Source organism: Brachionichthys hirsutus, chromosome 9 (assembly GCF_040956055.1).
Source record: "Brachionichthys hirsutus isolate HB-005 chromosome 9, CSIRO-AGI_Bhir_v1, whole genome shotgun sequence".
NCBI lineage: Eukaryota > Metazoa > Chordata > Actinopteri > Lophiiformes > Brachionichthyidae > Brachionichthys > Brachionichthys hirsutus.
The window spans coordinates 1344624-1357123 of record NC_090905.1 but is presented as its reverse complement, the minus strand read 5'-3'; the positions used below and the strand labels follow the sequence as shown (position 1 = coordinate 1357123).

Below are 12500 nucleotides of genomic sequence, written 5' to 3'. Positions count from 1 at the left end.
GGAGATGGCCGTCCTGAAGAGGGCGAAGGAGCTGCTGCTCAGCCACGATCACCAGAGCATCGCTCGCCACCTGCTGAAGGCCGACTGCCAGGTATTACGATTAGCCACGCCCACCCCGATACCAAACAAGACATAAAACAGAATTAATAACATAAAAACAACAATCCATGCACGCAGGAGGAGGATGAGGCATAACTGGCAACCCGGGGGCTGCTGCTGGTTATAACTGGTTTATAACTGGTTTATAAAGCATTAATGCTCGCAGCCTGATCAGAACCGGCGCCGATAAACGGCTGACCCGTAAACGGGAAGAGCCTCGGAACATCAGCGTGCACGCACACGAGCTGCTAAATGTAATAGCTGTTTTGCCTCAGGTTGCTAGGATACTGGGAGTGACTCCAGAGGTTAAAGGTCAGATGGGCGTGTCCTCCGGTCTGGAGCTGGTGACGCTACCCCATGGTCGACAGCTGAGGCTGGACCTGATGGAAAGGTACGCACACACACGCACACAGCGGAGGTTCATCCGCTCACAATGACCTCTGACCTCCCAGGCACCACACCATGGCGACAGGCGTTGCCGTGGACATCCTGGGATGCACGGGCAACTTGGAGGAGCGGGCGTCCACCTTGAATCGCATCATCCTGGTGGCGCTGGAGCTGAAGGACGCCGTGGGCGACCTGTTCGCGTTCACGGCGCTGATGAAGGCGCTGGACTTGCCGCAGGTAACGCCCACAAACGGTTTGACCCCCATCAGCAGGAGGCCGTTTGGCCCATCAGCAGGAGGCCGTTTGACCCACCAGCAGGAGGCCGTTTGACCCATCAGCAGGAGGCCGTTTGGCCCATCAGCAGGAGGCCGTTTGACCCATCAGCAGGAGGCCGTTTGGCCCATCAGCAGGAGGCCGTTTGACCCATCAGCAGGAGGCCGTTTGACCCATCAGCAGGAGGCCGTTTGGCCCATCAGCAGGAGGCCGTTTGGCCCACCAGCAGGAGGCCGTTTGACCCATCAGCAGGAGGCCGTTTGGCCCATCAGCAGGAGGCCGTCCTCTAAGTACACGCCGTTCTCTCTGCAGATCAGCCGTCTGGAGGAAACGTGGACGGCGCTTCGCAGGAACTACACGCAGACCGCCATCAGCTACGAGAAGACGCTCAAGCCTTTCTACAAGAGTCTCCACGAGGGCGCAGGTACGGAGGGGGGGCGCTCGGATTAAGGGCCGCCCCTCATCGGTTAGACCTGAGTGACGCGTCGCCTCTTCCTCCCGCAGCCTCCTCCCCTCCAGTGGTCTGCGTCCCCCTCCTGCTGCCGCTCCTCACGCTGATGGAGCGCCCGTCAGTCACACCTGAGGGGGCGGAGCTCTGGGAGACCAGCGACCAGGGCTGCGACATCATGCTGCGCCACCTGGAGGCGGCGCGTGACGTCGCGCACAACGCGCAGAGTTACACGGCCAACGCGCAGATGATATTACAAGGTAGGAAAAAACACGTTTGTGTTTTATTAAAGTTCTCAGCGTGGTCGACTGATTTGCGTTTCTGCTTTCAGAGTTTCAGTTCGACGAGGAGCTGCTGGAGGTTTTCAAAACGGACTTCCAGCTCCGGCTCCTGTGGGGAAGCCGCGGGGCTTCCGTCAACCAATCGGATCGCTACAACAAATTCAACCTCATCCTCACCGCGTTGTCAAGGAAACTGGAGCCGCCGGCCAAAACGCACACCGTAATCTGACGTTCACAGGAAAAGAAGCGACGAGGCAGGACGTCCCAAAAAGGGATCAGAGATGATGCTGCGGGGACGGAGCAGGCGGGCGGAGTTAAAAGCTGCTGTTTCCATCACTTTTACCGACATTCCAGTGAAATAAGCAAATAGCTCCTATAAGTTTAAGATGTAAATTCATTTCTCAAGTGATCCTACTGGATGTTTTTAACCTTGAATCATCAGAGGACAAACATCAATTTATTTACTGTATTTACGCAGAACAAAGACACTTTATGTACGGTAGCTGCAGGTTGTTTTTATTCTGCAGAAATCTGAACAGATAAAAACGAGTGCATTAATGCGAGTCTGAAGTTGTGTATATTAGAGATAAGAGCAAGTTAATAATTTGACTGTACATACTTTATGTAGAATAAAGATGTTAATGATCTTAATGTTTATATTATGAGCTATTAAAGAATTAATAAATGCAGAGTTCGATCTGTGGATCACAAACGTCTTTTCTTTTTCTGACATTTGTGATCCACTCTGAACGTCACAGAAAACAAATCCACTCTTCATTGCTGCAGATTTTATTAGAACAACTTCTCAGAAGAGACGAAAACAAGTATTTTGTTCACAAAGTATCTGAAGACATTCAAAGTAAAAAGATGTGCGTGGAGAAGTACTGCCATCGGTTGTCACGACAAACACGGAAGCAACGCTTTTCTGATTGGACGAGGCAGCGGATTACATCGTCAAACGGCTGCAGAGGATCTGCCGTGAAAGATTCCACAGGAAGTTATAACACAAATAAAAGGTGTCGCGTGTTTAAGTCATGCCGAAGCTGATTTGTTAGCGTGTATTTGCATAACGAGCACAGCCCGCGGTTTAAAGGTGAACAAGGGAACTTTTGGGTTTCAAAGCTTCCGCTTCCTCGGACATATTTATTCTTTAAATAAAAAGGTTTTAGAATGATAAAATAAAATGTTTGACTTCATCTTTGTGGTCAAAGAGAAGTCTGAAGCATCGGAAGACGTCGTCTCGATAGGCGCTATTCACTATTGATTTTACAATGAATAAAGCAAAAATGAAAAGCTTGACCAAAATAGAAGAAATAAGAATGTAACCGTACCTAAAAGAGATCACATATGCAACTCAGACGCGCAGCTCTAATATCTTGGTTTCGTTTTAAAAGAGGGCAAACAATAGAAAATAAAAAGCATCAGCAAAATTAAAGTTTTTAAACGGATTCTAATGGGCCAGGCGGGGAGAGGGAATACGGAGTAGCTCAAGTAGAAACACCGACGGCATCATTCTGTACATTTCACAGCTTCATCGAAGAAACAAAACAAAAAGCTGGACCGCAGCGGAATCATTAGTGGCGTTTAGGCTTAAATAGCATCGAGCAAGAAGCGTGTTCACGTTACAGAGACAGTGAGAGATAAAAAAGAATCACCAGAAAGACTTCAAGCTAGAAAAGCATGCAACAAATACAAAGTCGGCAAAGTCATTCACTCACTCACTCACTCACTCACTCATTCATTCACTCGTTCACGTCAGACTCAAACGCTGTGGTACTTCAGGGCAAAGTGCATCGGCTCAATCCGAACCTTGTTGTCTCTCGGGTCGAGGTTCTAACGCGCAAACCTAAAAACCATCACCATGGAAACACATTCAGCATGACATAAATGTTATTTACAAATCAGTCATGGTTTAAAATCAAACAAACAAACGTGTAACTGTGTGACACACGCGTCGTCACATTCACAAACACAACCGGTCAGACGGGGAACATTTCATTAAGATGCAGCTTAGAGTCCCAGAGGAGGTGGGGCTGAACCCAGGTGGCTGATGGGAGATGGAGTCAGGAGAAGAGGGGATATGCGTGGAATGATCCTCCTGATCCTGGAGGAGGCCCAGTCACGCTGGAGCGGAGAGGCGGGCCGGGTGAGGGGAGGCTGCCCCCTGTCGGCCGGCTGGTGGAATTACAACCCAGGAGGCAGGAAGAGGGAAGGTGGGAGGAGGAGGTAGAGAGTTCACGTGTTCACCTGAGAGTCCTGCCGAATTAGTCCGATCCACGACCGAACCGTGCTCATGCTGCACCTCCTTTAAAACATCACAGAACAACCCGGGGGGCGGCTGGAGCACGCCGCCACGCTAAAACCATGCGGCTGGATGAGGGCGAAGGCAGGCAGGCATCACCAACAGAGCACAGATAGTAATGATGATGAAGGGATGAGTTGAAGCAAACCGAACCGGGCTGTTAGTAGCAGCGACTCGCCCCGACATGAAGAACAAACGCACAAAGCAGACGCCGAAGGAGAACGGCCCGTAGCTGTGAGGTCAGAGCGGGAGCCGAGTCACTTCCTGTGACATCACTGATGTCTGATGTGCTGCAACCACAGAGGAGAAAGGAGACCCTGCAGACCGGGAAGCAGCGGCTTGTCCCCCCGGTACCGGACCCGAAACCCGTCCAGGAGCAGAGGGGCGGAGCTCTAGTGGTCAACGGGCCCCGGAGGGACGCGCCGCAGCGGCCGCAGCCTTCCGGTCTGAAGCTTCTTAGCTCGTCTATCCCACAATGCTTTGCTGATCATGCAGACATGCAACGCCGTGGTTTCTCGCTCTCTCTCTCTCCCTCTCATACCCTCTCTACCTCCCTTTACCCTCATTTATTCTCCCACCACCAACAACCAGCGATCAGCGCGAGCCCTCCACCAGCCAATCAAATCGCCCGGCCACCCTGCAGCCCTCAGGAACCTGCGGTCACACGGAGGAGAGAGGCGGTTACTGACAGACCATCAGGACGACGTTTAATCGTGTAACGTGCACTTTTAATGGAGACGCGTCCGAACGGCGTCCGGATGCTTCGACTGAACGACGACAACAAGAAGGGATTTGTTTGAAGCCACACCCAGTTTGGTGAAAACGGCAGCAGGTTCCCAACCTGACATTAACCAGTAACAACGCAGCGTCTGCATCAGACAACCAATCAGAAGCCGCTCAATGACTCACAGGATGTTTATGAAAAAGAACATGGAACACAGGATCTGTGACAGAATCAGAGGAAGCGTACCGCACACGCACGCACACACGCACACACACACACACACGCACACACACACACACACAATCTGAAAAACCAGAGCTTAGTCTCCATTTAAACATAAAATAAAATCACCAGTAAAAATAAAATCGAATTATATTACATCAACAAGCTTAAACACTTTGATCGATATGGAGGCGGCCCCGCCCTGAAAGTGGGCTCACATCAGCAGCAGACACACACACACACACACACCCTGTTTAAAAACACAAGCAGTCCCACAGACACGGATAGAGGGATGAACAGACAGAGGGAGAGTCCATGCAGGCGTTACTGCGGGGGACAGACGGACGGACGGAGCCTCAGATGTAGGTGACGGCACCTTTGCTGTTCTTCTCCAGGGTGAGGTCGACGTAGGAGGTGGGCACGTAGCCCTCCTCGCCCGTCTGCTTCCTCGCCCTCGTCCAGCCGTCGCCTTTGTCCTCCTCGATGATGTACAGCACCTGCAACGACGGCGCTTATTATCCGTCTCCTCGACGGCGGCGCCACGCTGACCCGAGACACGCCCCGGACGTGCTGCGAGCGTTACCTCGTCTTCCGCCATCGCCAGCGTCCCGTCGTTCTGACCTGCGAGCCAAACACACGGCGGTCACTGGAAACGCACACACGGCGTAAAGCGTGGGCGGAGCTCGCCCTCACCGTCGAAGGAGTAGAGCGCCTTGCAGTGTCCGACAACGGGCAGCGGGTCGTCGTCGTCGAACTCGTCGTCGAACTCGTTGGGCTCGGGGGGCCCGGAGCGGCGGAGAGGGGTGTGCTGCTCCTGATTGGTGTCGTCTGTGTAGCTGCCCTCGGGGCTGCCGGGGAACGGGACGCCGGTGGTCGTTAGATCGCGGCGTCCCGTTCCCCGGCGGATCCACGCCCACTCACCTCTCCCTGCCCTGGGGGGTGTGCTGGTTGTCGTTGCTGTGTCTCCGGTCTCCTCTGGAGCTTTGCTTCCCCACCTCCGATAGCCAGGTCTGTGAACAGAGAGCGGAGGGGAGACCTCCTTCAGCACCTCCTTCAGCACCTCCTGCAGCACCTCCTCCCTCTCCTCCTCAGTCGTTCAGAGCCGACTCGCCCCTTCGCACCTCGTTTTTGTGGAGTTCCGAGCGCAGCTTCTCCATGTTGCAGATGGTCTCTGAGATTTTAGGCTGGAGGCTGCCGGGGTCTCCCATCTGCGGGTTCTTCTCGTACACGTCCTTCATCTTGTTCAGGGCGTCTCTGGAGCAGCGGACGGGACGGGACGGGACGGGACAGGAGCGTGACGCGCTTCCGACCGAGCCATGATTTAAAGCGGGCCGAGACTTACCGCTGATCCATCTCCTTCTGCAGCTCTTTGCCGAGCTCGTCGATCCTCTGCTGCAGCCTCTTCCTCCTCTGCTCCGGGGGCAAATGGCTGAAATCCTCCAGGGTCGGAGCCTGGTGGCGAAAAACAAACTTTATAGACTAACAAAGAAAAAACTACAAAATGGATCCGAAGCGACGTCTTTACCAAACGATCTAAATAGTGATCATTTGCAATAAGCAGCTGCAGACGCTAAATCAAACATATAAAGTCAGGAAATCTGCCTTTGCTAGGAGCTCATTGGACGAGGACTAGCGTGTGGACAGTCAGCACTACGGGACGTCCTCAACTACACAGAGACACACTTACCATCTTCATCGACCACTGATGGATTAACGGTTACAGTAAAAAGAGACAAACACGACAGGCTGGTTAGTCAGAGCGTCGGGCAGGTCGCCACGGCAACCGCTGTGTGCTCCCAGTGCGGCCAGTTCAACCATCAGGACTGAATCATGGCGGTCTGGAGACCTTTCAGTTCACTGGGTATCGCTCTTCTACTCACCGCCTGTAGGTGGCGGCGATGAGCAAACGGGCGCCGCTAAAGGCTCTAAAAAACAAACATTTAATTGTCTTAAGATGTTTTGTTTTTTTCGCCGAGGCCAAAAAAAGTATGTGGTGAATAAGAAAAAATAAAATAATTCAATCAGAAATGGTCCCGACGGGAGCACGAGCCAAACACAATTAGGGGCGGGCGTTATTTACAATAACAGAACACACACACACACACACACACACACACACCCCGACGTCACCGCAAGCTCATGCCAGATGCAACACACAAGATGTTGTTCACACATCGTTAGGTCACATCTTCACCGCAACCAGAAACGCAAAAGCCTTCAAACACACAAAATCCATCACCAGAGATCCTCCATGTTGTGATTGGTGCAAAAATCTGCTCCATAAGTGAGAGATGAAAGAAAAAGAGAAAGAAAATAAAGACAGCAGGGCGTCTGCGCGGTTCGGTGCTTTAGAATTCAATTTGATAAATGTTAAATGTGTCTTTTTCACATTTGACTTTTTCCTGCCGACACCCTGAAGAAGAAGAAACCAAAAACCCAGATCACGGCAATTTGTCTTCATCAAACGCGTCCCGTCTCACCCCTCTCGTCAGGCCCCTCAAATTCTGGGGGATTCTGGGTACTGTAGTCTTTATCTCAGACAGATAGTGGCTCACTCGATCGGAGCTGAACCGGGATGAGGGGAAAATGTGGGAGGTGGGCCGGGGCCGGGAGGAAGAAGGTGGAGGAGGTGGAGGAGGTGGGGAGGAGGAAGGGGACTGGTGGAGAGGGAGAGCAGGGAGGGAGACAAAGGAGGTCAGGATGAAAGAGGGACACAAAACGACCGAAAGGCTCCTTTTTGTCTTCTTTAAAAACGCAAATGAAGCACAATTAATCAATAAATCATTAGGATTAAGATAATCCCTTCATTTTATCAAAAGGACACGAGCATGACATCACGGCACGAGACACAGCTTCCCCTCCATCCTTCCTCATCGTGTTGAAGTGGGCGGGGCTTGAGGAAAAAGGTGATGTCATATGCTTCCAATCAGGATTAAGGAAAATTACAAACATAATCTCATCGGATCCAATGTCTTTGAAAAAAAGGAAACAAAAACGTGATGAAGCAGATTAACAATTCAAATAAAATCTTTAAGTTTAAACCATGAATAAAATAAACATATTATTTAACCCCCCCCCGAATTGTACGGGACATGAATAAAGCATGAAACCCACTCATGTGAACAAACACACGCCCTGGTGGTTCCTCTGCAGCAGGACGTTAAACATTAACCGACACCGAGGCCAACGTCCAGCCGGGACTCGCCGCTCCGCTCCAGCGAGGGCCGAGCGGCAGAACGACCATCCTCTCTCCTCCGCATACCTTTGGTTTCTTCCCAAACAGCCACAGCTTGTTCTTGGTTCTGCTCATGGGGTGTTTCGGGTCGGGCCGCGGCCCCGGCGCCCCGTCTCTCTCCCTGTCGCCCTTCGGCGTGCTGCTGATGGCGCCGTCCGAGCCCGTTCTGCTCAGATTCTGACTGAAGTCCTCGAAGGGGAAATCCCCCGGGGGCTCAAAGCCGGACTTGAACGATTCCACCACGATGGATGAATCCTGGGAAGAAGGGAGGACAGTAACACGTAACATCTCTCTCTCTCTCTCTCTCTCTCTCTCTCTCGCTCTCACGCCACTCACCCTTCGGTCGTCGACAGCCTTGGCGGCAGAAACCATCCCTTCCAGACATTTGGAGATGATGGGAATGACCCTCCGCTCTGCTTCGGCGAAACTCCGGTAAGTCTCCCCGAGCTTCACCGTCCGCCGCTGGTCCATGTCCTGCAGGTTCTGAGACAGAGGCGAGCGATGGGGGGGGGATGAGCCGAGGCGAGACACGGCGGCGGCGCGTCTCCTCACCTTGAAGATGTGCGGCACGGTGTTGTTGAAATGTTTCCACTGCTCCGCGTTGAAGTTCTGCAGCTGCGCGGCGTATTCGTTCTTGCTCTCGTCGGCCATGTGGTTCCGCAGGTAGAACTGGGCTTTGGCCTGAACAGCACAAACGACGACGAGGTCACAAGCTACGACCCTGCTTGAAACAAACTAAAAGTAAACTAAACGCGTGAAACGGGGGATGAAAGAACATTTAGCATCCTCCCTTTCATCATTTCGTCACGCCGCTGTTATCTAAGAGCAAGGCCGGCTGGGCGGGGCCTCAACCTCTACGTGGAAAGGTTTATTTTCCTTCAACATAATCCACCGGGATAATTATGCAGCCAGCGTTTGGAGGAAAACGTATAATTTCATAGGTATCAATTATAAATACCAAGAATGATGAAGTTTGGTATTTTTAAATGTCAGACGTTTATTTTCCTCCAAGCTGAAAACTCAGTGGTGACTCATGCAGTAATTTACGGCATCGAGTCATCTGGCCGTTATAGACGGAGAGCAAACAGCCGGGAACCGACGCCGGCGATAACAAAGAAGCTCAAGACGGTTTATCTATGAAGAGACGCTCTAAGCTCCGCCTACCTTCTCCACCTCGGACTTGGTGGCGTTGATGTCACTGTCGAGCCGGTCGAAGTTCATCTGGGATTTCTCTGCTTCTTTACATTCTCTCTCAAACTTCCTTTTACTCTGAAAACAAGAATATCAGACGCTCAGTTTATACCGGCTTCTAGAAGAAGAAGACGCTTCACTTCCTGCCAGCCCATCTGGGCCACGTTAGTAGTGAAGGAAACGCAGGGAGCAGCTCAGACATGGTCCGGTCACCGAGGAGTCACTACCGGAGTCACCGAGGAGTCACTGAGGAGTCACCGAGGAGTCACCGAGGAGTCACTGAGGAGTCACTACCGGAGTCACTACCGGAGTCACTACCGGAGTCACTGAGGAGTCACTGAGGAGTCACTACCGGAGTCACTACCGGAGTCACTGAGGAGTCACTGAGGAGTCACTGAGGAGTCACCGAGGAGTCACTGAGGAGTCACTACCGGAGTCACTGAGGAGTCACTGAAGAGTCACTGAGGAGTCACTGAGGAGTCACTACCGGAGTCACTACCGGAGTCACTGAGGAGTCACTGAGGAGTCACTACCGGAGTCACTGAGGAGTCACTGAGGAGTCACTACCGGAGTCACTGAGGAGTCACTACCGAGTCACTGAGGAGTCACTGAGGAGTCACTACCGGAGTCACTGAGGAGTCACTGAGGAGTCACTACCGGAGTCACTGAGGAGTCACTGAGGAGTCACTGAGGAGTCACTGAGGAGTCACTCGGAAACACTTTCCATCAAATGGGCTGCAGATGAAAATATGTGAAGCGACATGCATCACGAGAAACTATCACAGGAATTAGAATTATTCTGGCTGCTTGTCAGACCTCTGAGGAAACGGAGGTTCCATGGGGAGCCCAAAAGAAGGGTGTCGGGGGGGGGGGGGGGGGGGGGGGGGTGTGAATGTGATTATTTCAACGGACGGGGGGGCTGGTGGGGCCTCTGAGCATTTCAAGCATCCCCTGCAGGACCGCTAAAGACGAGGACAGCTGGACATCCTGAGAATCTTTACACCAAAGCATATAAATATTGCTGTCCCCCCCCCCCCCCCCTCTCCCTCCTCCTCCTCCTCCTCCTCCTCCCTCCCTCCCTCCAGACTTACGTTGTCCATCTGTTTCCAGCATTGATCCAAAAACTGTTGAGCCTTCCTGCCCTCCTGTAGATGCTGCTCTCGCACACGCACACACGCACACACACACACACACACACACACACAGGAATACGTTACACGTTGTCATGGCGACGTATCTGTCGACAACCAATTGAAGAAAATGTTCCGTGGGTGAAACGCGAAGCGCTACCGAGCGCGCAGGTCGGGAGTGAACGTCACTGCGTGGAGGAGGCATCCCATAATAATCACGACCCCAACCAGACGTCAGATATTAAGCTGAACGTGCGCTCCATCGTGACGCAGTGATAAGGCTTAACGACCTTAAGCAAATACTGGCAGCTTCCCAGGCCACGAGGTCAGAGGTCGTTTAGCGTCGGCCCGCAGCCGGACAAACACGCAGAAGATTCGGAGCCTCGCGGCCGCCGCCCGGACTCACGTGCTTCCTCTCGGCTTTCAGGTCCTGGCTGTACCTCATCAGCTCCCCGTACACCTTGTGGCCCATCTCCTCGGCAACCACCTCCCTCTGACCCGCGTAGTCGTTGAGCTCATTCAGGATGGAGTAGAAGGACGTGCACGACGTGAACCTGCACGCAGACGCTGCATGAGGAGCCCGGAACGGGGCGGGATCCCCCTCGGCTCTGATCCCGGATTCAGTCGCTTTTAATTATACACAGCGTGATGCAATGTTCACATCAGAACCCCCCCCCCCCCCCCGGCCCCCACATCCGTCCAGATGTTTGTTTTTTTCCTTCCAACAACATTCCGAATCACTTTCCAGCTTCCAAGAATCTGTTACGGAATGTCATTCATGAGACGCCCGATACTGGGAAGGTTTATTTATTAAAACGGATCCTTCACAGCAGAAACAAAGGAAAGTGGGCCTGCTCACCGGGGCTCTTCATCCTTAGAGCGTTTTGGACAGTGCTTCTTCACCAGGTTGCTGCAAGGAAGCAGACGTTAAACCTCCTTTAGCATGCGGCCACAGAACACCAGCATTTAAAGCGGGTGGACAGACGAGCCCACTTTATTCACGCAGTTACACATCAGCACATGAATGATTTACTACCGAGCACAGGAATGTGCGTGTGTGTGCGTGTGTGTATGTGCGTGTGCGTGTGTGTATGTGCGTGTGTGTGCGTGCGTGCGCGTACCGTAGCTGCTTGGCGTAGTTCTGCTCGATCTCCAGCCGCTCCTTAACAAACTTTACGTAGCGCTCGAGGAAGTCGATCCCCACTGCGTGTGTTTGTCCAGATTATCAAACTGGTCCTGGAGACACCGGAAAGAACGGTTAAGGCCCCCGGAATAGAGAAACCGGACAGAGAGCACCAGAGGAACGTTTGGATGGGGGTCGGGAAGCCGCATGGAAACCCGTCTGGGGGGCGCGTGACCTCATACACGAGTCACACATCAAACCAGATTGAAACACTGAATTCAGTCCCGCTAAAAGGCGAGTCAACGTGATGGAACCCGTTAGAAGCACGCCCCCCCCCCCCCCCCCTTCTTCATCCTTGTGAGGCCGGCTATGAATAAGTAATGGAGTATGAGCTCATCCTCTCGCGCCGGCCGGCTCCCCCGGGGAGGGTCTCTGAGCTCGCAGGGAAGTGATGAGAGGATGATTCCAGGATTCTAACCCTCTCATCGGTGGATTAAAACGTCACGCTCCACATGCAGACCCAGAACCGGGTCACAGATCCACATCGGGGGCGTCGCTGCCCTACTTCAGAGGCCTTCAGTCTGAGAACATGAATGAGTTATTTAGCTTCCAGACCGGGGGCAACCAATCAGACGCTAGATGGCTGAGCCAATCGGAGAGCAGACGGCCCACGGAGCCGTGTGTTCCATGGGAGAAGGGTTAGTTAGCATAGAAAACGCTGCGATGACAAAAGAGCAACGACTGAGGCATTCCAGCCCCCCCCCCCCCCCCCCACACACACACACAGAGCTGGGAAATATCAACCTGTCTGAAAGCGCATCACTCCGAAGACCCCCCAGCCCCGCCTTCACTGTGTTTGTGTCTGCGTTCACCTTCCTCGAAAACAACCAGACAAAGGTCTCTTCAGAGAATGTGAGGGGAGGCAGACAGGATGTGTGTGTGTGTGTGTGGGGGGGGGGGGGGGGGGGGGGGGTAAAGAACACAAGATGGAAACAGACCGGCTTCATTTTGATCTCGGGCTGCTGTAAATATGCATTTTTGGGATAAATAACATCCGAACGTAGATCAAATAAGTGCATCCTTTA

At 52.7% G+C, this 12500-nt stretch overlaps 2 protein-coding genes across 2 annotated transcripts in view; one reads left to right on the top strand and one right to left on the bottom strand.

The window, feature by feature from the left end:
* Positions 1-3958, top strand: part of bcar3 (BCAR3 adaptor protein, NSP family member) — a gene marked incomplete at its 5' end in the record, with an annotated part of 15161 nt that extends 11203 nt beyond the window's left edge. Inside the window, 6 exons of the mRNA XM_068743443.1 lie at positions 1-91; positions 375-490; positions 552-723; positions 1072-1183; positions 1264-1467; positions 1539-3958. The exon at positions 1-91 is cut by the window's left edge and continues 451 nt beyond it. Of these exons, the coding sequence (XP_068599544.1) occupies positions 1-91; positions 375-490; positions 552-723; positions 1072-1183; positions 1264-1467; positions 1539-1717 (874 nt within the window). The remainder of the gene's footprint in view (positions 92-374; positions 491-551; positions 724-1071; positions 1184-1263; positions 1468-1538) is intronic.
* A 560-nt stretch (positions 3959-4518) lies between these two features.
* fnbp1l (formin binding protein 1-like) overlaps positions 4519-12500 on the bottom strand; it is an 11632-nt gene continuing 3650 nt past the window's right edge. Inside the window, 16 exon segments of the mRNA XM_068743442.1 lie at positions 4519-5233; positions 5320-5357; positions 5430-5584; positions 5658-5746; positions 5858-5990; positions 6079-6188; positions 7217-7393; positions 7999-8226; positions 8308-8454; positions 8524-8652; positions 9136-9240; positions 10254-10316; positions 10699-10846; positions 11152-11202; positions 11414-11489; positions 11492-11528. Of these exon segments, the coding sequence (XP_068599543.1) occupies positions 5093-5233; positions 5320-5357; positions 5430-5584; positions 5658-5746; positions 5858-5990; positions 6079-6188; positions 7217-7393; positions 7999-8226; positions 8308-8454; positions 8524-8652; positions 9136-9240; positions 10254-10316; positions 10699-10846; positions 11152-11202; positions 11414-11489; positions 11492-11528 (1827 nt within the window). The 3' untranslated portion in view covers positions 4519-5092.